Raw genomic sequence first — 27,430 nt, 5'->3', positions numbered from 1 at the left:
TCTGCAGCTGTCCTGATTTGGCTACTCTTTCCTAGGTAGAAGGCAAGTGGGGAAAGCAGCCAATGAGAGGGGGTTTTCCCTGAGGCAGTACTAAAAATGTGTGCCTCCGCAATGTGGCTGGCTGAGACATTTTATTTCTGGGTCTGTGAAGAAGAGCTGTGTGTGGCTCAAAAGCTTGTCTGTCTCTCACCAATAGAAGTTGGTCCAATAAAAGATGCTACCTCACCCAATTTATTTCTCTAATCTATGGAATCCAACCAAAAGGGTAAATGGCCCTCACCACAGAATAAGTTTTGACACCCCTGGTTTAAACCATGCATATTTAACCATCAGCATTGTCATGCATAGAGTACTGTGGAATGAAGTTCACACAGCAACATTGTGAGCATGAATTGCTGTATAATCACATTTGCAATCAGGAATTGATAGTACTGATTAACAACAAAGGATGAACTGGACAAAGAGAGATTCCAAATAATACTTTAAACAGGGAAGGGAGGAGCCCAGTAGTTTTCTTGGGTCTTTTTTCAATGGTGCGCAGACAGGGCTTTAAGGTTTGGCATGGGACAGAAGGCAGCTGTTGCATGGCTGCTGTAAGATTAAAACTTCAGGCTTGACCCCTATAACTAATGTAGTTCAGAATCTGTTAATTTCACAGTTAAAGGCAGAATAATATCGTCAGCAGCTCTGGATTGCCACCCACTTGGCTTCTGTAACTAAAATGCAGATATTTCTCTGATGCTGCCACATGGTGGAATTACTCAGACTATGAGGTCAGATAGGACCATCTTGATCATTTAGTCTGACTTTCTGCACGTTGCAGGCCACAGAACCTCACCCGCCCACTCATGTAATAGACCCCTAACCTCTGATTGAGTTACTGAAGTCCTCAAATCATGATTTAAAGACTTCAAGTTACAGAGAATCCACCATTTACACTAGTTTAAATCTGCAAGTGACCTATCCCCATGCTGCTGAGGAAGGCAAAAAAAACCCAAAACAAACCCAGGGTCTCTATTAAACTGACCTGGGGCAAAATTCCTTCCCGACCCCAGATATAAACAATCATTTGGACCCTGGGCATGTGGGCAAGACTCACCAGATAGACACCTGGGAAAGAATTCTTTAGTAACTCAGAGCCTTCTCCATCTAGTGTTCCATCAGCGGCCATTGGAGATACTGCTGCTTGCAGTCGCAGATTGGCTATATACCATAGTAGACAGTCTCATCATACCATCTGCTTCATAAATTTATCAAGCTCAGTCTTGAAGCCAGTTAGGTTTTTGCCCCCACTGCTCCCCTTAAAAAGCTGTTCCAGAGGGAATTGAGGGCCTTTCAGGCAAAAGCAGAATTGAGAGAGAGCTTCTTGTTTTCTGATTAATTAAAGCTTTGCTGGACATGAAGAAATTTAACTTTTACATTTCTGTGCTGAATCTCAGAGTTGGAATTATTACTAGGATATCATGGTACCAATTTAACCATACATTCCTTTATTTAATCTAAAGGCTGAATGGTATACAGTTGTGCTAAACATGTCTAAAAGCTCAATTAATAAACAGTTACTATATCCATAAAGTAACAAACATTGATAAGTATTTGATCGCTACTTACAAGAGGATTAGACCCAGGGGTGTTCAAACCCATGTTGGCTGGCTCCAGCTTGGTGAAGCAGGCACTAGTAATGAACTCTTTCAGAGTGTACACTTCTATACCTTTTAACAAAAAAGCATTGTCATTACCAATAGCTAAGAATCAGTTTGGGGAAGTTTAAGGCTGGACCCTTTTCTTCGGCCTGGAGTAGACAAGATTTACAACTAGGCTCCCTTTCTGCAAGGCTTTTTCTCTTATCTTCCAAGTCCAGTTTTTACAATTAAGCCACATTCTACAACAGGGGTGGGCAAACCCACATCTGGGTATGGAAATTGTGTGGCAGGCCATGAATGCTCAAGAAATTGGGGGTTGGGGTTCAGGAGGGGGTGAGGGCTCTGGCTTGGGTTATAGGCTCTGGGGTGGGGTTGGGGTGCAGGAGGGTGCTCTGGGCTGGGACCTAAGGGTTTGAGGGTAGGAGGGGGGATTAGGGCTGGGGCAGGGGATAGGGGTGCATGAGGAGGGTCAGGGCTGCAGGCTCCAGGCAGCGCTTACCTTAAGCAGCTCCCAGAAGCAGCGGCATGTTCCTCCTCCAGCTCCTATGCAGTGGCTCTGCGTAGTGTCCTGTCTGCAGGTGCCGCCCCTGCGGCTCCCATTGGCCACGGTTCCAGGCTGATGGGAGCTGCGGGGGTGGCACTTGGGACAGGGTGCAGAGCCCCCTGGTTGCCCCTACGCATAGGAGCCAGAAGGGGGACATGCCATTGCTTCTGGGAGCCACATGGCGCCACGGCATGTACAGAGCAGGGGCAAGACCCCGCTCCTGAGCTGGAGTGCTGGAGCAGGGCAAGCCCTGGACCCTGCTTACCAGCAGGAGCTTGAGGGCTCGATTAAAACATATGAAGGGCCGGATGCAGCCTCCCCGGGCTGCAGTTTGCCCACCCCGTTCTACAAGGCCTTCCCACAACTGCTAACAGAATGTTCACTTCACACAAACGGCAAGGTGTATTTTTTTTTAACCCACGTTGTTTAACCCTTTATGTACCTATCTAAGCCTTTATTCACTTTTCTAGAAAAAAAGGGGACTCGGTGCAGAAAAGGAGGGCTTCAAGAGGGATGATGGGACCCTACTTCCTTTGAAAGTGAGAACACTCCCTTACCCTGCTTTAGTAGTTCTTTTAGCAGCAATGGCTGTTGGAAGCTGGCTACTTTTGAAGACAGGATGCTGGAATAGATGAACCATTTACCAATATAGCAATTTATATGCTCTTGTGGAGATGACCTGTCACTCTGTTTTCTAACACAAATATAGAGTAGTGGCCCCCCACAAAACCTCTGGCAGCCTGTTTGCAGAGGCAAAATCATCTCTCCTCCTCCTGATGACCTCTGTCAGCTTCAGTGAAACCACTTTGAACTCCCTCTTCCAGAGCAGCTCTCCTCCTGCCTCACTTGTCACTGGAAGAGCAGTGCAGGGAAGTCAGAGGGAGCTTCAAAACCCACTAAATAGAAGCAGGCCCTAGATTTTATCAGAAGTTCCCTTACCTGCACCCTTTGATGCATGTGAGGCTTAATTTTTTTCTAGGTGGTGTCCCTCAGGCTCCCAGCTGTTCCGTGGAGGTGGGGAGGAGGGGGAAAGAGTACTTGTGTTCCTCTGTCCACCTTCCCACAGAGCCTCTCAGGGCTGTTGCTATCAGAAGGGAACACGTGGTGTTTGAAGCAGTATTGCAGTTTGGCCTTATCCACCCCACAGGACGCAGGGAAAATGTGCAGAGGGCCAAGGCCTCAGCCTGCAAAAGGGAAGAAAAAAAGTGGAAAATTAATCAAGGACCCTCAAATTGGATTGATCTCTGGTTGAAATGATTTAAAAGGATGAGTGCATGGACACTCATCAGGAGCCCTGCTCTGACAAAATGAATCCAGCCGTTTCTAGAGCGCACAACTCATGTGGGGTCTGTACAAAGCTGACAATTCAGTTTGTTTCTTGCAGGGTAAATGAAGATGTGGTTTCTGGCAGACCACTTTGGAAATGTTTTAATCAAGATTAAATGTTTGGTTTGTTTTTTTTAGAGAGATGCTTTAGCACAAGAACAATTATTGGGCTTGATGCAGGACTTATATAAGAAAGTCCAATGGCCTGTGTTATGCAAGAAGGCACACTGGACTATCACAATGGTCCCCTTTTGGCCTTTCATAGATGATTTTTTTTTTTTTTAATCAGCTTGGCTTTGCAAATACCTTTCTCTTAATAGTCTATCCAAACTTTGGTATTAATAAAGTAGGTGGGTCTTACATTTTCTAAGGCATGATAAATTGTTTATTTTATTTCTCACATATATTTTGGCTACATAGAAGTTACCTGAAAACATAGCTAGGGAATTGGTGGTTTTTTATTTTTATATTTATTTATTTATTTTAGAAATCGTGTTCTGTGCTGTACAAGAATCAGCTACTGGGACAGTCTGCCAAGGAGTAGTAACAGTGTGGGAAACAGACACAGAACAATAAGCACTGGGGGAAGATAATTTTGTCAGACACTTGGACAGCTTGGAGGGATGGTTTTGGTGATAAAGGTATCAGAATGGCAACAGAGGGTTGGTAAGAGTGCCTGAGGTGGGAGATCAGGTTGGGAACAAGTTTTAACTGTCGGGATGGAAAGGAAAAGTCAGATGTCCAAAATGGGGAGAAGTATCATGATTTAATGACAGCCTGGAGTGGTAGTGAGGAGTTGTCAGAGAAGGTACAGAATGTAAACCTGAGAGATGAGGAGGATGGTTGAAGGAGGAAGAGTGGAGGGCTGAGGAGGAAAGAATAGAGTTCTCTTTCGATCAGGTTGAGTTGCAGCAGATACTGAGCCATAAAAATCCCCCCTACCACCTCCTTATACACAGCCTGGTGTGTGCCCGATTAGAAAAACAGCTCCATTAAGCAGGTGTTAATCCGGGTGCGTTTATATTGGTGCAGCAAAGGTTGAGCAGACCCAGACCTCCAGAATCTATCCAAAGACATTTTTCCCAATATACTTACAGAAGCTTTCTGCTGCTGTTGGAGTAAAGCTAAAGAGTAGTTGCAGATGGTTTCCAAATGTAGTTCTTCCCTTCACCCATTGATGGGAACTTGCTGCCGTTTTATTTGCTGGTTCTGTTCATCACTGCTGAATAAGTCACAGGAAAACACTACATTCCTTACTGCTTCCCTTCAGACTGCATTCATTGCACGTCTTGCACTTCTGCATCTGTTCAAAGGGACACTCCAGTTGGGGAAACTTGGAAGAGAGAAGCTCCCCATCAGGAGGGTTTGTCTACTTTACAGAGAGTGACCCATTGTGAATGATGGATGTTAACAGTGGGTGTAGCTGAACCTATGCTGAGGACTATTCAGCAGCAACTGTACACAAGGTCAAACCACGTGAAGCACCAGTTCCAAAAACTTTGTTCAGCAGTAGTTCTGCCACGCTAAGCACCAGGTCACTTTTGTAACAAAGATAATCCCCTAATAATATTCAGAACAAAAAAAATGCAGTCCAAATATTCCCCTACTTTCTGACTATTTTAAAATAACAGCCTCCTGCTGCCATCTAGTGGCTAAAATAGTTTGCTTTTAAAGAACAATAAATAGCTCTGCACCACAATGATACTTGCTTTTATAGAATTAAGATCACTGAGTTGCAGAGGGGGAGCACTGAACTTGTGCCCACTTTTCCTCTCATGCACTCCCCTTATTTTTCTTGGGGGTTTTATTACATAGAAAGGAGACCTATATGATTTTTTTTAAACCTGCATTTTTGCAATTAAATTCAAGTCTTTTCTGCTTTAAAAGCCATTATATTGATGAGACGAGTGAAAATGTGGCTTCAGAAGAGACAAAGTTGAGCACCGAGAGGGAAGGGATTTTTAATTGGACTTTTTGAAATTGTTAACACCTGTCAGACTTTAGTCAGTGTTTTGGAGAAATGTTGTCAGTGTTACACATTTGACACTCATCTGTAAAGTCCCAAGAGCTACTCCAGCAAAAACCAGGCTTGGACCTGTTCTATACTTAAAAATTAGGTTGACATAGCTACCATGCTAAGAGGTGTGAGAAATTGACTGCCCTGAGCGCTGTAGTTAAGCCGACTTAGATACCGCTAGGTCGACAAAAGAATTCTTCCATTGACCTAGCTACTGTGACTTGGGGATGTGGATTACCACAGCAATGGAACAATCCCATTTCTCATTGTAGGGAGCACCTACTCTAAGGCTCTACAGTGGCATAGCTGCAGTGCTTTAACTGTAACTACTGCTGTAGTGGAGGCATGGCCTTGGTACTCCTGATCTATCCCAGTTTTAAGAAGTCAACCTGACCGTCACCTCCTCTTCTCTCTCCTTCCCACTCACCTTCGAAAACCCAAAACAAGAGTAAAACCTTTTCATGCCTTTATAAAGCATACAAAGTTCTTATTTCTTAGCCTACCTTGTAAAAAGCAGCTGTCACCTTTTGAGCACTAGGTTCATTCAGGTTTATCTGCATAATGTTTCAGAGTATGTTTATAGTATCTTTCATGCTGAAATGATGTGCAAACTAGATACAAACAAGCATCACTTTGCCCCTGAATTATGCTTTCCAAGGTACAGAACTGCATAGACAGCAGGAAATGAAGTTTTTGGCTAAGGCTACTGTGGCAAACACTTTTACAGAAGATGACATGGGATCAGTAGACGTGTGTAGAGGAGACAGTTTGAAAGAGTTGGCCCTCTAGGGATACATACTTGTGGTTTGAGAGTCTATATGTTTCAAACCTGATGCTTAGAACACTGAGGCATCCCCTTTTTTGGTTTACCATCTGCTCACTAGTGACAGAAACAGAAGTAGCCACCATCACCTTTTACAAATTTCAGATTGTGCTTCACTGAAATGTGTGGCTTTACCTGGATGTGTTACAGCTCTTCACCCTGCAGAAAGGGGGATAAAACAGGGACCATTTATGGGTCAAGCTGTACAAGTCTCAGACTCCCACCTCAAAAGGCTAATTGGTGCCTGTACGTGATTAAAACTGCAGTCTCACCTTTGTGAATTGGTCTTCCTGGAATCTTTACAACACAGGAGTTGACAGCTACCTCTACAGTACATGCTTTTGAAACGAATGGGTAACAGAAAAGGGTGATCAAGACAAAACAGCCAACTTAGTGTCTTAGAATAAACTTTTGGAAATAACATGTGAACTAATGTTTTTAAAAGTGCTTGGAAGTGCTTATTCTTGCATGAAAGAATGTCTTATTACTGGCATTAAAATAAATGGAATCTCCCATCTACACCAATTTTCTCTATGAACAAAGTTCTGTCTTCTCCTTCTGGAGCTGGAAGCATTGCTTCCATGGATTGGCAGTAATTGTACTGTATTTTGGAGACCAGAGAAAATCATATTGTGTATGACTGATCCCCAATATGAGCCCCTACTTTTTAACTACTGGCCCCATTTAATGAAGTTACTTGAAAAACTAATTATGCTTTTTATTCCAAATGAATCTGGAAATAAAACTTAATTACAGCCAGGTTGTTGTTTTAATTCAGCATTTATGGTCATAATATTAACAAGTTTGGCTTAGTATTTGTGAGCAGCTCTGATACCTCATTGAAGAGCCAGGCAAGGCTTAGTTAAAATCGCTTTATTTAAAGAGAGACCATTGGCATGGCACCAAAACAAAAAGCCCTCCCATCCCTAAGTAATAATCTGCTGAAGTGTATCACAGCCTATCAGAAAAGCTGGCAGCCTGAAGTTCAGTACCGGAGCCATACTTGTGGTATCTCTAACTGTGCATAAGCCTTGCTTTGAGAGGGCTCTGCACCTGTTCCGATTGGTTCTCTTTCTGTGGCCCTGATCCTGCAGTGAGCTATGCTGGGGTCTACCCACATGGAGCTCATCATGCAAGACCAACATCTGGGAAATTATTCATAATCCCCCACACACAAATGAATTAAAATCTTCCTCCTTTATTTAAGAAAAACCAACTCCAATTACCTCTCATTAAGCAAGTACACTTAAGTTAATGTAAAAATAATTCTGAAACCCACTGTCTTCAGTTTTCCTATTTATAAGCGAAGATACAACAAAATGATAGGCCAACTCCTGAACGTCAGAACCCAACAAGTGTAGGGTTAGGGTTGATATTGCCTTCTTAGGTGTAGAACTTTTCAGCCTCTGTCTGCATCTCTGTTACAGGGAGCTCCTAAACACAAAGAGGACTGCCAGAGCAAGAAACTATTGTTCTAGCTCTTAAGGGTAATGCTATGACACAAACAAGCATTCAGTCAAACAACACGATGCAGTAGCTTTTAATAATCAATCTGTAGTTCACCATCCCTCTCTGGATTGTATCATCCTAGTGCATGACTGACCTCTTAATATTTACTTTTCCCTAGAAATAAGTCTTTCATATTCAAAATTCCCTTTAAGAGTACAGAGCTTTAAAATTATCCTTCTTTCGCCACTACAGTCCCTGTCTCAGGGTAGGAGTTGTGTGTTTCATGATTACGCTGGGTCACAGCAAACAAAGAGCGTACTGGACAACAAATGAACAGAGCCACCCACACGTTCCTACTTGTACACCGAACAGACTAGCCTTGTCCAGGAGAATTGCCCATTGTGATGCCTAGTATCAGTAACTGAGCAGCTGAATTGCTGCTGAACACGGTTTAACTGCACTGTATAACGGAGACCTGTGTGCTTCTTGTTCCATGTATCTCTACTGCTCTCCCCGGGAGTCATTGGGCATATTATTTACACTATGCCTTTAAATCAAACACAAAATACCAAGCCACTTGCCAGTTTGTACCTGTGACAAAGTTCTTCCTCTGCATTGGTGGGTCCTGCGCTTTTTGGCAGGTTTGCTCACCTCAGATGTTCACGGCAGCCCTCAGTTTGGCTGCTTCTGCTACAGGCTCAAACCTGCTGTTCACTCAGCTAACCTCATCACCGGCCAGTATGGGGGAAATGGAGAACAATCTCCACAGTCTCTGTTGTCCAACCTAGTGGGTCGGGGACAGGCCAGATCCCTTTCCAAATTAGACCTTCCCTTCTGGTGTTGCTCACAGACCTGGTCAACCGCTCTTGTGTCGATCAGGAGTTGGGGGCATGGGGAGAACCCTGGCCCGCCCTCTACACCGGGTTCCAGCCCAGGGCCCTGTGGATAGCAGTTGTCTACATCTTCTGTATCAGCTGCGTGACAGCTACAACTCCAACTCCCTGGGCTACTTTCCCCCTGGCCTCCCCCCAGCACCTTCTTTATCCTCACCGCAGGATCTTCCTCCTGAGGCCTGATCATGCTTGTAATCCTCAATCCTCCAGCAGCACGCCTTCTTATTCCTTGCATTATGCCCCACCTAACTGATGGGAGGTCCTTTTTAAACCAGGTGTCCTACTTAGTCTGCCTGCCATAATTGATTCTAGCAGGTGCCTGATTGCTCTAGTGCAGCCCCTGCTTGGTCACTCAGGGATCAGAAAACTATTCATCCGGTGGCCAGTATATCTGCCTTCGACCAGACTCCTGACCCCACTGGTCTGGGTCTGTCACAGTACCTCATATTTGCTTTATACACAGAAAGGCCTACTGGATCATTAAAATCAAGCCTGGGGGGCTGAGGGCCTTGGTTTTTTACAAGTAAATGTAGATGGATGATTTCACTCAAACTATTTGCAGATCTTAGAGTTTTTCTAAATCAGCTGCTAGGGGCTGGAGAGTGCCTAACTGCTGTACAAGGGTGGGAGATCATGTGCAGCAGCCCAAAAGGGGCTCAAGTCCATTGGCCTGTTTTCTCCTGCCCTTCCCCCTGCCTGCTGATAAACTAATCTGCCCAGCTGCAGCAAGAGTATGCTAATCCTGCCTGTGGAGTGGGGCATATATTCCCCCTCCATGCCAGGGAGGCCAATAGGATTGCCAACTTTGGTTGGATGAATTCCTGGAGGTTTCATCACGATTTTGTCTTTAATTCAAGTTTAATCTTTAATTCCTGGAGACTCTAGGACTTTCCTGGAGGGCTGGCAACCCGAGAGGCCCAAGCACCACCTGCTATTCTCCCTGATGCAGTGCTGCTCTGTCCCACCTCCCACCATGGAGCTGTGCATATGAGACACAGTCTGGTCCGTAGCGGTTACAGAATCACATCCTGCTGCAACGTGCACCGGCCAGCAGCACTTTTCAGTCTCATTGTGCAGAAGTTCCGTTTAATTAAGGCCTTGTTTCTCTACAGAGTCCTTTTTTTCCTCTCTCTTTTCATCAGCCCAATGCTAGTATCTCCATCAGTTCCTGACACTTATTGCTGAGCGGTCTGTCATTTTTCATGTGATCTTGCCATTTTTAATCCCAGTCCGCACTGAACAAGGTGTGGTTCAAATACTACATTTCAGTAGCTTTTACGAGGAGCTTTCATGCTGGCGGTAGCATTCAAACCTACCAATACATCCATTTCATGCATTGTATCTCTTAATTATCAAAGTTTTTTGAGTAGTTTAAAAAAAAAAAATTGAGTCTCTCTCACCAATCTTCTCCCGATGCCCTCATCCCACAGCAATGCGATAATACGGCTGTGACCTGGCTTTTCTGTCTAAGGTAGCGTGCTGATGGTAGAAGGGGAGGAACGTGATCACTTTACTGTGGGGCCAAAGGAGAAGCTGAGCTTCCCTGAATTGCATAGAACCAAAGAATCTCGGTTGGAAGAGACCTCAGGAGGTCATCTAGTCCAACCCCCTGCTCAAAGCAGGACCAATCCCCAACTAAATCATCCCAGCCAGGGCATTTTCAAGCCGGGCCTTAAAAACCTCTAAGGAAGGAGATTCCACCACCTCCCTAGGTAACCCATTCCAGTGCTTCACCACCCTCCTAGTGAAATAGTGTTTCCTAATATCCAACCTAGACCTCCCCCACTGCAACTTGAGACCATTGCTCCTTGTTCTGTCATCTGCCACCACTGAATTTAATACTTATTTTGCAAAGGTTTGGAGAAATGACTGTTCCGTGCACTGAAGCATGCGTGAACCCCCCTTCGCTCACAGCTGAGCATAAGGAACTAGAAGGAGAAGCGGTGCACTTTTTAACCGAAGTCTTAAATAGCCAGGCCATGCACAGGCAATTGTGGGGAGAAATTCTCCCCTCTCTGCTACTCAGTGGCAGTTACTGCAGCTCAATGGCTGGAAGAGCCTCCCCGCCTTTATATTCTCCTTGTCCCTGTTGTGGGGAGGATCCTGTGATGCACATCAGTGGATGCTGTGGTCCTATCCCTGCAGAGCAGGGCTTTGCGCTGGGCATGAAGTGCACCTCTCAAATCCTCTTCCTTCCCATGCAGTTGAACTGCATCAGTTCTGCTGCTGGAGGATCCCTCCATTGCCAGAGAAGCTGGGATTGTCCCGGAGTCTGCAAAACAGGGTCTATGGACAAACCTGCTGTAATGCACCACCTTGACCCCATGGTTCAAGGATAGTCTGTGGATCCGGGGTGGCTGAGGAATTTACCTACCACTCAGCTTATGCAACAGATTTTATCTGCTACTGTGGTTATTCTGAAATTGCACATGCACATTAAGCCATTCTACTGAATGCTGCTGCAGTTCCCCCTGGGGCTGACCGGCCTCCACAAAGCTGACCAAACTGGGTTAGCTCCCATAGAGATGCTTAATGGTGTGACAGCTGGTTCATGTGGCCATTGTGAGATGAATTGATCTTTCTCACATCCTTCTTTTAGTCAATAAATGAGATCACCCGGTAGCTGAGTGGCAACATTTTTGGCACGAAGCAACAGGGAGGTGGGGTGAGCATGATGTTATTTAGACTAGGCAAGCCAGAGCAAAGAGCAGTAACTTCACAGTAAATGCTCTGTGCGGCAGACTCCGGTATCAGTGAAAATAATAGGGGGGAATGGAACCACAGCTGCAGCAGCATGTTGGTGTGATGCTGCTGCTCCTGTTGGGCCATCAGAGCAATAGCCTTACTTGCACTAATGCAGCTTTTGTCCTGGAGCATGGCGTAGTGTCCACCTGTAGTCTTTTCACGGGTACTAATGTTTGGCTGCCACTCCTCATCGGTGTGCGCCGGTCTATCATGATAGCCATGGGGGAGGGAGGAGCTTGTTTATGTGTAGATGAATTAACGTGTCAGAAGAATCCTTCTTTCCCAGTCTGAAAGAAAGCAGCATCTTTTACGTGCACCACCAGCCCCACCTTCTGGTTCGGAGAGCCTCCCAGATGCTTGGTCTTCCTATTATGTTTGGTAAATTACACCTATGTCTGTGGGCAGCCACATTCTGAGGTTTGGATGTGGAATGGCCACGCTGGAAGGGAGCCAATACTGAGGCATTTATCCTGTAGCCCCCTAGGCCAAGCCTTCTGGCTATGGTCCTTTGGTGATAGTGCTCAGACAGAGGCACATTCTTCTTTTGGGAATGCAGAATTGTCCTTGCTGCTCTTCACTTTCTTCATGTTATGAGGACTGTTTCTCATGCCACATCTGATCAAGAGAGACCTTTTCAGGAGGTCGTCTCTCTCTCCCCTCTCCCCCCCCAGGGGACACAGTGATCAGTGTGAGTCACCAATAGTAGTAGAAGTAGTATGAAAATTCTACAGAGCAGTAGCCTCAGGGCCATACGGAGAGTGACTATGCCTATAATATGAGGCTTCTTTAGACTCTCAACTGCTGGGGAGGAAAAAGCTGCTCCCAGGCCATGAAATTACAATCTAGAATCTCAAAACATGGGAGACTAATAGGCACTAATTATTTTCTGACTATTTCAGAGAGAGAGAGAAATGAAATGCACTCTCCTTCCAGAGAAATGTGAATTGAAATGGCTCTGATCAAAGGGTAGCTGAAGAAATACCATCTAACTATTGCCAAACAATCCACTTAAGGAAAAGAAAAAGTGCCTTGAAATGTTTGTTGCTAGCAAACACTTCAAGAAATTCACATGCTCAACTTTGACATTAACACGTTTCATGTATACAGAAGCTTCAGTTTAGCTTGAAAAAAAGATGTTTCGGGTATTATTAATTTTTGAGTTCGATATTTGGTACAACTCTACAGAAAACTCAAGGTGACAGGTGGAGATTAGTCTGTTTTCTCAGGGGTCATTTATGCTTTTTTGTCTGCTCGGCTATAACCATATTTATTATTTCTAATCCACACCTTGCTGCAGAACCATGCGTCAAAATCCTGACCTTTCAGAAAACAACCAACAACCACCCCCTTTCCAGCTTTCACAGCAGTAAAAATACCTTAAAAGTATGCACAGTGGGAATCAATTCAGTGGTGCCTTCCGGAATCTGCACACAACCAGAAACAGTAGCTCAGAGGGGTGTGAACAGCTCCATTGTTCTTAATATTACGTTAATTCTGAAGCCTTAAGATGACGTTTGAAGCATTAACATTGTAAATTATTTTAATGAGGATCATTTTAATAGAAACCTCCAGCCTATTTCCTTACCCCACATTTCCAACGTGTTACTGCCCAAGCTGCAAAAAGCACCCAGCTGCCTATCCCTCCAGTTTTCTCCTGCCCGAAGCTCCTGTTTCCCTCTTGATAACTTCTACAATGCAGTTGTGATGAGCAGGAGGGGATCTGCAGGGGCTTGTGGGAGCCCTTTGTTAAAAGCAGGTGGCTTTGCAGGTCCAGGAGGGAGAATTTTGGCTTTTGTTTAAAATAAAAAGTGAGTCTTTAGGCCTTCTAATTGCACAAATAACCTGGAGACTATAAATTGATGTACAGTAATTGCTAGGGTAGAAAGGAATAAACAGCTTGGTTCATCTCTAAAGATCCTCTCCTGTCCCCCATACACACACTTTACTGACATAAAATGAATAAATAAAGTATAAGTGGGTGGATGGATGGGGTGTACCTGAATAGTCATCTTACTAATTCTTCCCAAAATCCTTACATCATCCCTGCTGGTGTGCTCATAATGAAGATAACTCAGTGACCCGGGAGGGCATTTATTTCACTGGTCCTCCAGAATGATACAGCTGCTTGTTAAAATGTTTAGCCCCCTTTGAAGCTAGGAGCCAGCCAGCTGATTGATGATGCTCACTCAGGAAGCTCCTGCACCTGAAGTTGGGTGACATTCTTCAGCCAAAACTTTTTTCAGGGAAAAATGCGGATTCAGTGACACCAAAGTGTTTTGCGAATTCGTGTGGATTTCACCAAATTGTTCATTTTGAATAAAAACAAACAAAAAATCGAAAAGACTCTTAAATGTTTCATTTTTGTTTCAAAAATTCCTTTAATTTTAGCTAAAAAATTCAAGAACATTTTAAAAGAGTTAAAATCAAAACAAAACATTTTGTTTGGTCAGAAATGAATTTTGTTTTACTTTTTCATTTGCTGGAAATTTTCATTTTCTGTCTGACCCAAAACCAACTTTTTTTTCCATTTTTCAAAATTGGCAACAAACCAAAAAATCCATTCTTTATCCTGTGCTAGCCACACCCAAATGCCTGGTGTGAGCGCTGTTCAGGGGAATTCCCCCCCTGCATCCTCTAGCATTTTGCTAAGTCCTCGCATCCCACAATCCTTGCTGGCCACTGTGCTAGGGTGGGAGGTAAACTGGTACACCAGAGTAGTGCAGCTGCACAGCATGGGCGTCTAGAAACCCTCCCCTTTCCCCCTAACGCCCGAATAGGAAGAGCTGGTATGGGAAGGGCTTGGAGCCCTACTCCCCTCCATCACCACACAAAGAACATCCACTCTCTAATCTGACTCCCATCACAGGCAGGAGATACCCCCTTCCTGACCCCAAACAGCCACCGGAGACCCACTCCCACACCTCCCCCTCATGTCAGAGAAGAGCCATCTACTTTTAAGAAACAAAGGGGACTCAATTCCCAACCAACCATCAACACAGAAGGGACAACTCCCAGGCTGCAGGACATCACCCCTACCTACCAGAATTGCTGCCATCAGAGGCCACAGGACAACCACCTGCCATCATTGCTACTTCTGTCAGGAAGAGCTGCCAGGTAGGGGAACCACCTCAAGGAGCCTTCTATGAGATGGCGGGTTGGGGAAAACGTAGTGAGTCAAGAGGTGATGGGCCAGGAAAAGGGTGGTGGTGGCGTTTTCTGTCGTTGAGGATTATTTGTTGGGGGAAAGGGTGTAGATATGAAGTTTTATGTTTGAGGGCATGGGGAGGGTAAGGGGGAGTATTTTACCCTGGGAATGGCACACTTTTGAGGGAGCCCACTGTTAAAAATGGCAGCACAGCCCTGCTTCTGAAGACTTAAGAAGAGTTAGCAAGAATGGTTTAAACTCCAGTCAGATTCCAGTCGGGTGATTCCATTCTGGCTGTCTACGTTCAGCGAGAACTTGCAACGAACACAGAATTCTTCACTGTCGTGCTGCTGTACAGTGTTTAAAGGTTGCATTCAACAGTGAATGCAATGTTCTCTGATTACAGTTTTGTAACTAGTCTGGTGCTTTGGCTTTTTGGAGAAAAACACAATATAAATGTCTATCACATACAAAGACTCAAAGGTCAGACTATAAATACCCCCCAAATCAACATTTAAAATGACAGCGTTGGGGTATTATCTTCACTAAATTGCCATGGTTGACATGTTTCATACTTCATGAAGTTAGGAATTCCTGAACAACATTGTTTAGGGCTCTCCTGGCTGGCCATACTTTGTATGGAAAAGAACTCTCCAACTTCAGGCCAGATCATCAGCAGATGTAAATTGGTGTAGCACCATTGAAGTCACGGATTTGTTCCAGCTCAGCATCTGGCCCTTGGTCTTCAGTGTTTCAGCCAGCCTGGGAAAGGAATAGCACTGCATAGCAATGCTGTGCAGAACATGTGCTTAGCCCCCACTGCCAGGGACTTAAGGAAAGGGGAAGCATCTTGAACCAGTAATCCCTTTGGTTGCACTGGTATTGATGGCCTCTGGGGAGAGCCCCATAGCTATCAATGGGAGTTAAGCACTTAAATACCATACAGGATCTGGGCCTAGGGCTCCCAAGTCTTTAGAATAGTAGGTAGAAGAAAAAATGTGAAAGGAAAGATCTTGTTGGTCCAAAAATGGCTTGAAGGATCCTGTCCTCTCCCCATCCAGGAATAACCTGTGATTTATACTGAAGACAAGGAGTACTTGTGGCACCTTAGAGAATAAGGTGCCACAAGTACTCCTTGTCTTTTTGCGGATTCAGACTAACACGGCTACTACTCTGAAACCTGTCATACTGAAGACAGTATTGGACCTGATATTACACTGGCACAAATGGGACTACAGACATATATTTTTACACCCAGCTTGACAAACTTCACAGTGCTCTGTTAAAATCAAACTGTTGACAGATGAATGAGGAAATGAAACAATGTATGTTTTTCTTTCTTACTGTAAAAGGAGTTAGAAATACCGATTTAGGATTTCCGAACAGGGCTTTCTTCATAGTGTTGTTCTCTTCCCTGCCCATATTTGCACAATTCTCCTGATTAAGATGAAAAACAATACAGTAGTGTTCTGGGGTGGGTTTTGTTTTCCTATTATGTATAAATTTAGTAAGGTACAAATCTAGGCCTGGAGGCTAAGAATGGAGCATTTTAGCTGTGTTTATGTGGAAACTGTAGCACATATAATCCATCTATGGCATTTAAATGGCTCTCATCATCGAAGTATGTGAGCACTGCATGCCACCCCCACAAGATAGGGAGCGAAAGCACACAGAGACCAAACGACAAAGGAAATCTGTGGCAGAATGGGGAATTGAACCCCGTCTCCCCAAGCCAATGCCCCAACCACTGGGCCATCCTTGCTTTCATAATAATAAAGAACAAACCCTAAGTGAAGGAGTCTCTAGTCCATTTGAATATAGTTTTTAGCTTTAGATGTTGGGATGTTACAACATCTGATCAGAATTCATAATCCCCTCATTTGAAAGGATTATTCTAGGGAAAAATATGTTCAGGTGAAGTTAATGCTGACGGTACATTTCAGCAACTCCAGTGCAATAAATCCCTACAAGCACCTTATCACTAGCCAAAAGAAATAGATAAACTCGTGAAATTCAGGGAAATTCATACACTGGGAAGTGTGGAAAATCATAGTTGAGGTGCCCAAACTAGATTCAACTCTGGCTAGCACACGATGTACTCAGTCACCTAAATGTGATCTCCAAATTTTTTTTTACTTCAGAGTGACAAATATATATACACCCTCCCCCGAATAATGTTTGTTTCTGAGCTTCTGCGTTTAAGATGTCCAATTCATTTCAGGTTTTTTTAAATAAAGTCTTCCCTCTCGGGCCTATTTTATCAGTTTCGAAGCTGACATTCCTGGGGTGGGGCACACTAGCTGGAGTGGCCCAAATCAGGCTTGTGATGGAAATAGAGTGACAACATTAACTATAGCGTGGCTACTGGCGTTCTACAGTGTTACAGAAACAGAAATCTCAGGGACTGAGACTGTAGTATGTATACAGACAAAATTCCCATTCATGCATGTTTTTTTTAAATTTACAGATCAGAGTCTCCAAAGTACTAGAGGGATTTTAGATGTGCTATGCAGGCCCTGTTGGTATCAGTGTAAAGAATGTTAGTGCCCTAATTTAGCACACATCCCTGTAATAAAGGTGGTCTCCCACCACTGGAAAAAATTGTATATTATAAACTGTTCCTTTAGGGTATAGAAAGCCAGTCATTAGTGAGACTTATTATTGTAAGTCACAAAATAGCTCTTGATCAGAATAGTAATACCTAACAATTATACAGAGCATATCATCTGTAGTTCACAAAAGAGGTAAGTATAAATATGCCCTTTCTGTGTATGGGGAAACTGAGGCGGGGTGAAGTAACTTGCCTGCAGCCCAATGGCAGAGTTTGAACTAGACTGTAGATCTCCTGGATCTCAGCCCAGTCCTCTGTCCACTAGACCACACTGCAGATCGAAATACATAGCAGAATTTGCAAATGCCACAGTAAATGATGAGATAATCTTTTAACCCAGCTATCAAAGTATTTGTAGTTTGTCATGCAAAGCTGCTGAAACAAAACATTTTGAAGGTAACAGGATTTTTAGAAACATGCAGATTTATATTGGCTCTTGCTTGTTCGTTCTTCCATGAACTCCATACGCTAATCCTGAATTACAAAAGCCAGTCAGAGTTAACCAACAGGAACTGGTCTCTGATCATTAACTCTTTATAAGCCACTGTAACAGCCATCAAATGGTAACCACGTTTGGCCTGTAGGTCCTGAGTCAGAATTGTAGCAGGGATCTAGCAATAAAACACCAGGTGAGTGAGCTAGCCCGTTCCCCATAGCTAAGCGATTTTAACTTCTGGGCAGTGAGCCCAAGAGTATTGAGAAACGTCCAGGCTGCTCATGGCCTGTTTCCACATCACTCAGGAAATAGAGAGTTCAAGTGTGGCGGAGAGGAGATTACAGTCTCACCAGCATCTCTCTTTCCTTTTAGTCTCAGTGGTAGGAGCCTGGGTTTGCTACGCTGCCAGCATGAAGGTTTTACTAATCCTGGGGCTTTTCCTCCTGCCCCTGGCTGCTCGTGGGAAGATCTGCAAAAGGTGCGAGCTGGCAAGAGCAATGAAAAGGCTTGGGCTGGATGGGTACCAGGGCTACAGCCTGGGACACAGTCAGTCTGCTGCCTTGGAGGAGATGTCCATGTGGTTCAGAGGGTGGGCAGGTGATTTACCCATTGAATTGATCCTAGACATTAGAGATGGAAAACCCTCCTAGGTTATCTAGTCTGTCCTTCTCAGCACAGGCTGGTTCCCTGCAGTGTATCGCCTACAGCTGTGCTCAGTCTTATTTAAAATGTCCCAAGCAATGGGAATACCACTTCTTCCCTGAAACCCTCCCACAGTTTAACAGATTGCACTGTCAGGAACCTTTTCTGACACCAGTCTGAGAGACCCTTCCCCCCATTCCGTTGCATTATTCCTAGTTATAGCCTTTGTACAATCCCACGTTTGATGTCTGCACCCTTCTCACGCTCTGCTCTTTGATCCTCACTGCAGCAGAGCAGGGAAACAGGACTTGGGATGCAGACCACAGCACAAGGCCAGGGTGGGAGGATCACCAGCAGCATCTCAAAACCCCAATTCAAACGGGAGAGAGAAGGGTGAGGGCCGTTCTTAATTTCGTATCATCCTTGCTAATCAATGATTATTCAACCAGTTTGTTTTTAAGGTTTGTTTACCTGTGTTCTGAGCCACAATCCAGAGAGTTAAACACACATGATGTTTATGCATCCCTGAATATCTCAAATCAAAGAATCCTTCTTTCTAACCTGACTAATTCAGATCCACTTACTGTAAATGAGGAAAGAATAAGGGTGCTTTGGTTAAAGTTTACCATCATTGCTAATATTTATGCAGTACCACCCCTGGAAACAAAGGTGAGGGCACTAGTGTAGATAAAACTTCAGCCGGTGCTGTGGTTTAGACCTATTTTCAGCAGGACTGGCCAACACAGTATTAATATGCTAATGGCCACTTGGAGCCCTCTCTGCAGTTGGTCTTTCACCATTGATCCTCCCCCTGTTGGAAACAGCGGGAAAGAAATGTTCCAACTCACTTAACTGCATTTTATGAGCGTTAAGGCAAAAGGCAACCTTTATTCATTACATGCAGAGCCATTCCCTGCCAGAGAAAAGTTGACATTTCCCCATGTCTTTCCTTAGTAATATTTGTTGGTTTTGATTTGCATGTTAATAATATTTTCTTTAGAAAGATGTTTCTATCTCTATAGCATTTTACCCCAAATCACTGGTGTTTCCTTCAAAAATATAGGCCCCATGCAGTGTTCAGATGACAATCAATGGTAGAATGTAGAATGGTTTTTCTTACTCATCAAATTTAATAAGGATGTGAATCTCATCAGTATAAAAGGAATAACAACTGGCTGTGTGTACTTTGTATAAAATAATCATTTGCATCATCTACAAACCAGTGATATGGGGTGTTCAGATCCATATTTCTGTAAAATATCAAGCTATGAGGAGTTTTTATCGGCGGATAGACTACATCAATCTGTGTGTGGTTATTTATTTTTTTTTTTTAACGGAACCTTCACAGGGGTGTGCGCAGCAAGATACGAGAGCAGCCTTAACACACGTGCCACGCATTCTAACAAACCTTCCAGAAGCATGGACTATGGGATTTTTCAAATCAACAGCCACTGGTGGTGTAATGATGGCAAGACTCCAAGAGCCAAGAACGGCTGTGGAATCCAGTGTCATGGTAGGTGCAAAGTAATGTGCTTGACACAGTCACATTGTTCACTCTGTGTGTGTGTTATATCCCTTTCTCCCACCATGGGTCTGTCTCTCTTTTGTATTGGAAGCTCTTCAAAAAAAGGACCATCTGCTCATCTGTGCTTGCACAGTGCCTAACGCCACAGGCCCCATTCTTGGTTGGTCCTTAGATGCCACAGCAATGAAGTTGATTGATTAATAAATAATAATAATAATAATAATAATAAAAACTAATTTCTGTATCAGTTTTAAGATGACTGATTCAAAAAAATGAAGAGGAAAATGTTTTTTTTTTCTCCCACTGTTTTTACCACTATATTTCTTTTTTAGCCTTACTGGCAGCAGACATTACAGCACGTGTAAACTGTACAAAGTGAATTGTTTGCGCTTCCAATGGCATGAGTGCATGGTGTGTTTAAAACTATTACAAGAACTAATAATAGTGACATACTTGTATGGGTCTATGTGTAAACTTAGGGGGAGACTACTTAGAGCAATGTATTTCTTGAACATGTGAGGTTCCCAGGTGTTCAAATCCCAGTTCAAACACCAAGGGAACAAATCCATAACTACCAAGAGCCTCAAGATTATGTCTCTGTGATGCAGCAGTGGGGAGAGAATGTACATCATCTGAGCCTCCTCCAGCTGGAGCTAAAAGGGAATGTGTGTTAGTTCTATTTAGCAGGATAGAGCTTATGGCACAAAACAGAGTAAATTTGATTCCATCCAGTAGAGAGCAGTGGTACAAATACACCAATCTTCTGCGGCAGGAATAGCAGCTCCTAAATGGGCCTTTGACAACCATGTGGCAACCTTTTAGGAAGTGTTGGCAGACTCAGGATTGAATAAGGCATGCATAGCTCCAGGACCCAGTGGGGCCATGCAAAGTAGTCAGGCGCTGTGCCAGGATTGGGCCAGTAGCAAATTACTTGTATATTAGCTTGGCTCGCTGCAGAAAAGTTAAAAGTACATAAATTTAAAGTGTTGTTTTTTCTGGGGGGCGAAGGGGCTCTGCACTAATGGATGAACTTGCCATAATCAATTAACATGATTTTTAACTCACACAGGGTGGTGTGGAAAAAGTACTGCAGAGGACGAGATGTCTCCTGGTGGATCAAGGGCTGCAAGCTGTAAAATGTTGGGATTTATACCGGCTTGGTTCCCTTGCAAATAAGCAGCTTTTCACATAGAGCAAAACGTTCCCTCTGCTTGCTTCCCTTTTACAATTAATCATGTTCAAAAGAAAACAAACTCAGGAGAGAGGTTTGCAGGGGAACTGACTAGTGAAATGCAAATATTTTACTCCTTGCTGGTAAGACTGTGGATCTTTCTGTGTAACGAGCTATGGTAACTTATTTTGTGTTATACAAAGTTCAAAAGATGTATGATTATATATATTATATAGACACATCAAGGTAAGTCAGATCTGTTTTTCCTCTGAGATCCTGCTACTATTTTATTGTGCTAATTAGTAGTATTATGTCATCTTGCTGGAGAGCTCACATTCATTACACTCAATACAATTACTTACTTTGCACATAGTTGTTGTGATTATTGGTTAATATACAAGAGAAACTGAATATGAGATTGGGCCCTTGAAGAACTGGCCCTGGCATGATGAAAGAAAGAATGTGAGAGAATCATGTCGTTAGGGAGACCTACATGGTTTATCTCTTGAGTATCATAGTTTGTAAAAATATGGTGGGGAATTGTAATGTGTTATATATAATTATATTCCAAAAACACACACATGGATTTTAAAAAAATCTGTTAAGGTTGTTAAGCAAATACACTCGTGTCACTCATCATATGGTTTACATAACCCAAGCACTTAATAGCAAAGCAGTGAATAGTTAAGAACACTGGACCTCTTACACTGGCCACATCACAAACACACACGCTGGTCCCAGTTTAACAAGGTATGGAAGCACATGAGTCCTCCACTCATGAGGGACACCCAGCACTCCTGCAAACCCCAGCGAGCAGATGCTCCCTCAGAGACTGTTACCAGCTGGCAGAGTTAGCTCTCCACTGGAGTTGGGGCACAACAGACAAGAGAAATCAGGGAGCTGTAATCTGATGTCTGTAATGAGCTGTCTGATGGCTCCCTCCTCTTCTCTGCTGTGACAAGTTCAGTTCTGATGCACCAGAAAATCTGGCCCGGAATACCTTCCCTGCCTTCGCCTTTTTTTTAAAAAAAAGTGTTCTTAAATGGCACAGTCAAATTCATCAACATCTCTCTGAATTCTTTAGTTCTATTCCACACACTTTTGAAGTCGTTCTGAAATTGTATAAATAGGCTGAATAGGCTGTTACTACAAGACCTTTCAGTTTGAAAAGGATATTTCAGCTTGACGGGGAATATCTGGGCCTTTACCCTACAAGCTTTACTACGGAGGGGAACTTAAAATGTTACTTCAAAACTTCCTATGCTGCTGCTGATGCCAAAATGCCATATTATTATCGCTGCTCAGCCCCATCCTAATGGGTGCAGATTTTCCCCATAACATTTGCAGTATTGATCATTTTTATTACAATTTTACACAAGGATTATCATTAGAATAATCATATATTAATGTATCCATATCTCTAGCTGGTACATGCAAATATGCAATGACAAAATTTTCATGCCAATAGATGTCACTAATACACTTTTTAAAAGCCTGGTTTGATGACACGATACAAGTTTGTGTTAATATCCATTGGTAAAATGCACTTTCTGCTCCAAGAATATCCTATGCTGATAAACTAAAACATTTCTGGGTTTTCTGAACTGGTAAATTATTATTCTGAACTGGGTTTTCTGAACTGGTAAATTATTTCATAGAAAATCTTTTGTTTGTTTCATTTTGTTCTGCTCTAAACTGAAAGGGCAACCACAGATCATAATAAATCACAGGGAAGGATGTGTTGAAAATACTAGATCCTGATCTTGCTCCATAATTAGAGAAATGCCTAAGAAAAACAAAAACAAACAACCACCACCACCCCCTTTCTAGCTTTCATGGCAGTAAAAATGCCTTAAAAGTATGCACAGTGGGAATCAGTTCAGTGGTGCCTTCCAGAATCTGCACACAACCAGAAACAATAGCTCTGAGAGGTGTGAACGTCTCCATTGTTCTCAATGGGATGTTAATTCTGAAGCCTTAAGATGACATTTAAAGTATTAACATTGTATACAGACATCTTGTGGGCCAGGATCTTAAGTAATTCACACAGCTCTTTTATCAGCTTGAATGAGAAATTGGACCCCCTGTCCAACAGAATTTCTTTTGGGATCCCAACCCTGGCAAAGACCTTCATGAGCTCACCTGCTATGGTGGGCACTTTCATCATACCCAGTGGGATGGCCTCAGGATACCAGATGATGTAGTCTACAATCACCAGTATGTACTAGAACCTGGATGAACTTTTCTCCAGGGGTCCCACCAGATCCATCCCTATCCGTTCAAACAGTACTCCCACTGCAGGGATCAGGATGTGGGCCGTCAGCACCACTTTGAGTCCTGTGAGTTGACACTCAGGGAATGAGGCACAAAACTCACACATTTCTTGGTGGATGCATGACCCAAAAAAATATGAGGGCCATCCATTGTAGTGTTCTCGTGCCCCAGGTGTCCAGTGCAGCACTGAGTGGGTCAGGCACAGTATCTCCCGTAGAAATCTCTTAGGCACAAGTAGCTGACGCAGTGTTTCCTGCGTTTGCAGGGGTGGGGGGGGTCTCTCACTATCCAGTACAGCTGCTTGTTCTGGACTTCAAAGTGAGGCCCTTGTGGTGTCCATGGGCCTCCTTTCCTTTCTCCTTCAGGGGTGACTATTTGTTCCCAAGCATGGCTCAGGGTCTGGTCTTCCCATTGCTCCCACACAAAGTCCCCATCTTCCATCAATCAGTTATTGCCCGTCTTGTTCAAAGCCTCCGTAGTCGCACGTTGGATCACCGGCACCTCTGCCAGGTTTGAGGGGCCCTCATCTGGTTCCTTTGTCTCATCTTGATCCATAAGCCTCCTCACTTTTGGGCGTGGGTTGGTCTCCACATGGTGTTTGCTGCTCCATCACTTCAGGATCTCCCCAAATCACCTCCAGTCCCATCCCAGGGCTACCAGGGTTCTCAGGACAAATTTTTTGGTGGCCTTAGAGTGCGGTCTAATACTTGATTAGCTTTAGGAAAACCAACTAAATATGGACATATACACATCCAAATCATTGTAATTTATTTATTGCTAGCTAGTAAGTCTGTTGTGAAAAGTGATACCTGTATGTTTGTTAATATCACTTTTCACAGCAGACTTACTCAGCCCTAGCAAGCCTGGGGACAAATTAAGCCTGTGGGGGATTGGGGGAGGCAGTGGGGGTTCGGGGTGATGGGGTGAGTGGGTAGGGGGCTGGGGGAGGCAGCAGGGAGTTGGAACCCGAAGCCCTGTGTCCAGATCCCAACATCCCACAGCTGGGGGATGGGGCCCGGGATGGAGTCCGAAGCCGGGTGGCTGGAGCCTAGGGTCGGCTGTTGCACAGCTGGAGCCCAGGGCTGGAGCCTGAAGTCTTGTGGTAAGAGCCTGCTGCCCCACCACCCCTGGGCTGAAGCCCAAAGCCTGAGCCCCATCACCCCTGGGAAGGTGGGGAACTCCTTAGCTCCTCCAGCACTGTGCCCCAGATGTCTCCAGAGCGGGCCTAACCCCTGTGAGCAGCCCCAGTAACCAACACCAAGGTAATGCATCCAGAAGCAACAGGGAGGGGCCACTACTTTGCCACTTCCCTCCCCCCCGCCCCGCCTCCACAGCCCAGGAGGCTGTGGCAGCAAGAAAAGCCCCTGGTTGCTGCATGCCGCACAGTGGCAGCATTTGAGAAACACTGGGCCAAGGTGTCCACTAGGCCGACTGGGCATGTCACCATATAGCCCTTCACTTCGAGGCATACCTTGGTTGCCAGGTAGGGTCACACATCCCTGTGGATACACTGGAGGTAGATGGGTATCCCTGCCTTGTCGGGGGATTCTATGAGACTGGTCCAGATAATAGCCTGACTGAACCTGGAGTCCACCAGGCCCATTGCCTGGGTACCATTGAGCCTCACTGGGAGCAGAAGATTGCCCAGACCTCTCTTCCAAGCTTGGGGGCTTGCAGTCCATAGCTACAATCCATAAAAAGGCACTCTCACCTGAAATGCCCTTCTTGTCCACATTCAAAGCATGGGCCTTTCGGGGTCCCTGCTGGCGGGTTCTTTTCTGTAGTCATGGGACCTCCAGTTGGCACATACCCCTCTCCCTGCAGCTCTTGGACTCTCCTTCATGATGCGTCAGGGCTCAGGTTCCTCCCTCTGGCCAGGGGTATTTCCTTCGGAGTCGGCCTGACTAGTGGTCCCGTCTTCTTTCCTAGCCCAGCTGCCTCCAGGATTTGGGGGCTTACTCCCAGGGTTTCTGGATCTCAGCACTCGAGTTGTCAGGTCTTACATGTAAGTGCTGGGCCAGGTAATCTTCCATGAGTGTCACCACGTCCAACAGTGTCAATAGCTGATGGCATTTCACTCACTCTCTTCCCCTGGTCGTGAGAATCTGGGTGAATTGTTCTATCATTATCATCTCTGCCACTTGAACCTCCATCTCTTTCTCTGGGTTCAGCCAGCACCAGCAATGGTCGCATAGATGTTGGGTCACCACTCATGGCCAGGGTCTGGGAGGGTACTCCTCCTTTCGAAACTTCTGTCTGTATGTCTTGGAGTTGATTCCCAGTTGGTTGACTATGACCTCCTTCACTCTGGCGTAGGCTAGCATGTCCATGGGGTCCAGGCTTCGGTATGCTGCTTGCATGGAGCCAGTCAAGTATAGGGCCATCCAGGTAGCCCAGTGCTCTGTTGATCAGCATGCCACATTGGCTACCCACTCAAAGGTAACCAGGAAGGCCTAAGGGTCATTCCCAGGGCCCACCTTCATAAGCCTTATGGATAGTCCTGCAGGGAAGTTGTCTCTGCCTGGCCCAAGCGCTGTGGTATTAGATGCCCTATGGGCTTTATTAGTGCTGCCAGCTGTAGGACCAGATGCTTCTGTTGTGCTTGGAGCTGGACTGCCAGTTCTCATATCTGCAACTGCTGCTGTTCTTGCTTCTGCTGGACTGTAATCTGCTGCAGCATCTGCTCCTCTGGCAGCTGATGTTGGATGACCCACTGTTGCTTGCTCTCCAACACCCACTTTAACAGTTTTTATGTATCCATGATTCCTTGTCTTTATAATATTCTTAGTTCACTGTTGGTCCTTTTAACAGAATGTTGGATCATATTAAAGAAGTTCTGAATTAAAATCACAAACGAGTTTGATTCCCCATAGTTTAAATTCCAGGGTATTACTAATTAAGACGTCTCTTGGTTTTTGGTACTGTTTCTTTCCCTCTATGCCCTGGTCTACACTAGGACTTTAGGTCGAATTTAGCAGCGTTAAATCGATGTAAACCTGCACCCGTCCACACGATGAAGCCCTTTATTTCGACTTAAAGGGCTCTTAAAATCGATTTCCGTACTCCACCCCTGACAAGTGGATTAGTGCTTAAATCGGCCTTGCCGGCTCAAATTTGGTGTAGTGTGGACACAATTCGACGGTATTGGCCTCCGGGAGCTATCCCAGAGTGCTCCATTGTGAACGCTGTGGACAGCACTCTCAACTCAGATGCACTGGCCAGGTAGACGGGAAAAGAACTGCGAACTTTTGAATCTCATTTCCTGTTTGGCCAGCGTGGCAAGCTGCAGGTGACCATGCAGAGCTCATCAGCAGAGGTGACCATGATGGAGTCCCAGAATCGCAAAAGAGCTCCAGCATGGACCAAACGGGAGGTATGGGATCTGATCGCTGTTTGGGGAGAGGAATCCGTGCTATCAGAACTCCGTTCCAGTTTTCGAAATGCCAAAACCTTTTTCAAAATCTCCCAGGGCATGAAGGACAGAGGACATAACAGGGACCCGAAGCAGTGCCACGTGAAACTTAAGGAGCTGAGGCAAGCCTACCAGAAAACCAGAGAGGCGAACGGCCGCTCCGGGTCAGAGCCCCAAACATGCCGCTTCTATGATGAGCTGCATGCCATTTTCGGGGGTTCAGCCACCACTACCCCAGCCGTGTTGTTTGACTCCTTCAATGGAGATGGAGGCAACACGGAAGCAGGTTTTGGGGACGAAGAAGATGATGATGATGATGATGAGGTTGTAGATAGCTCACAGCAAGCAAGCGGAGAAACCGGTTTTCCTGACAGCCAGGAAGTGTTTCTCACCCTGGACCTGGAGCCAGTACCCCCCGAACCCACCCAAGGCTGCTTCCTGCACCCAGCAGGCAGAGAAGGGACCTCCAGTGGGTGTACCTTTTAAAATACTATACATGGTTTAAAAGCAAGCATGTGAAAGGATTAATTTGCCCTGGCATTCGCGGCTCTCCTGGATGTACTCCCAAAGCCTTTGCAAAAGGTTTCTGGGGAGGGCAGCCTTATTGCGTCCTCCATGGTAGGACACTTTACCACACCAGGCCAGTAGCACGTATTCGGGAATCATTCTACAACAAGTTTCAGAGTAACAGCCATGTTAGTCTGTATTCGCAAAAAGAAAAGGAGTACTTGTGGCACCTTAGAGACTAACCAATTTATTTGAGCATAAGCTTTC

General features: G+C 44.8%; 1 protein-coding gene across 1 annotated transcript; it reads left to right on the top strand.

The window, feature by feature from the left end:
- Positions 1–13,977: 13,977 nt before the first annotated feature.
- Positions 13,978–22,607, top strand: LOC311524360 (lysozyme C, intestinal isozyme-like). Its single transcript, XM_084635395.1, has 5 exons — positions 13,978–14,554; positions 18,005–18,110; positions 18,564–18,667; positions 19,623–19,787; positions 20,869–22,607. Exons 1-5 carry the CDS (start codon positions 14,371–14,373, stop codon positions 20,973–20,975), a joined length of 666 nt encoding a protein of 221 aa, XP_084491521.1. The 5' UTR covers positions 13,978–14,370; the 3' UTR covers positions 20,976–22,607.
- Positions 22,608–27,430: the final 4,823 nt, after the last annotated feature.

The sequence above is a fragment of the Lepidochelys olivacea genome (genome assembly GCF_965140295.1).
Source record: "Lepidochelys olivacea isolate rLepOli2 genome assembly, chromosome: 1".
NCBI lineage: Eukaryota > Metazoa > Chordata > Testudines > Cheloniidae > Lepidochelys > Lepidochelys olivacea.
This window is presented reverse-complemented; position numbering and strand designations above follow the sequence as displayed.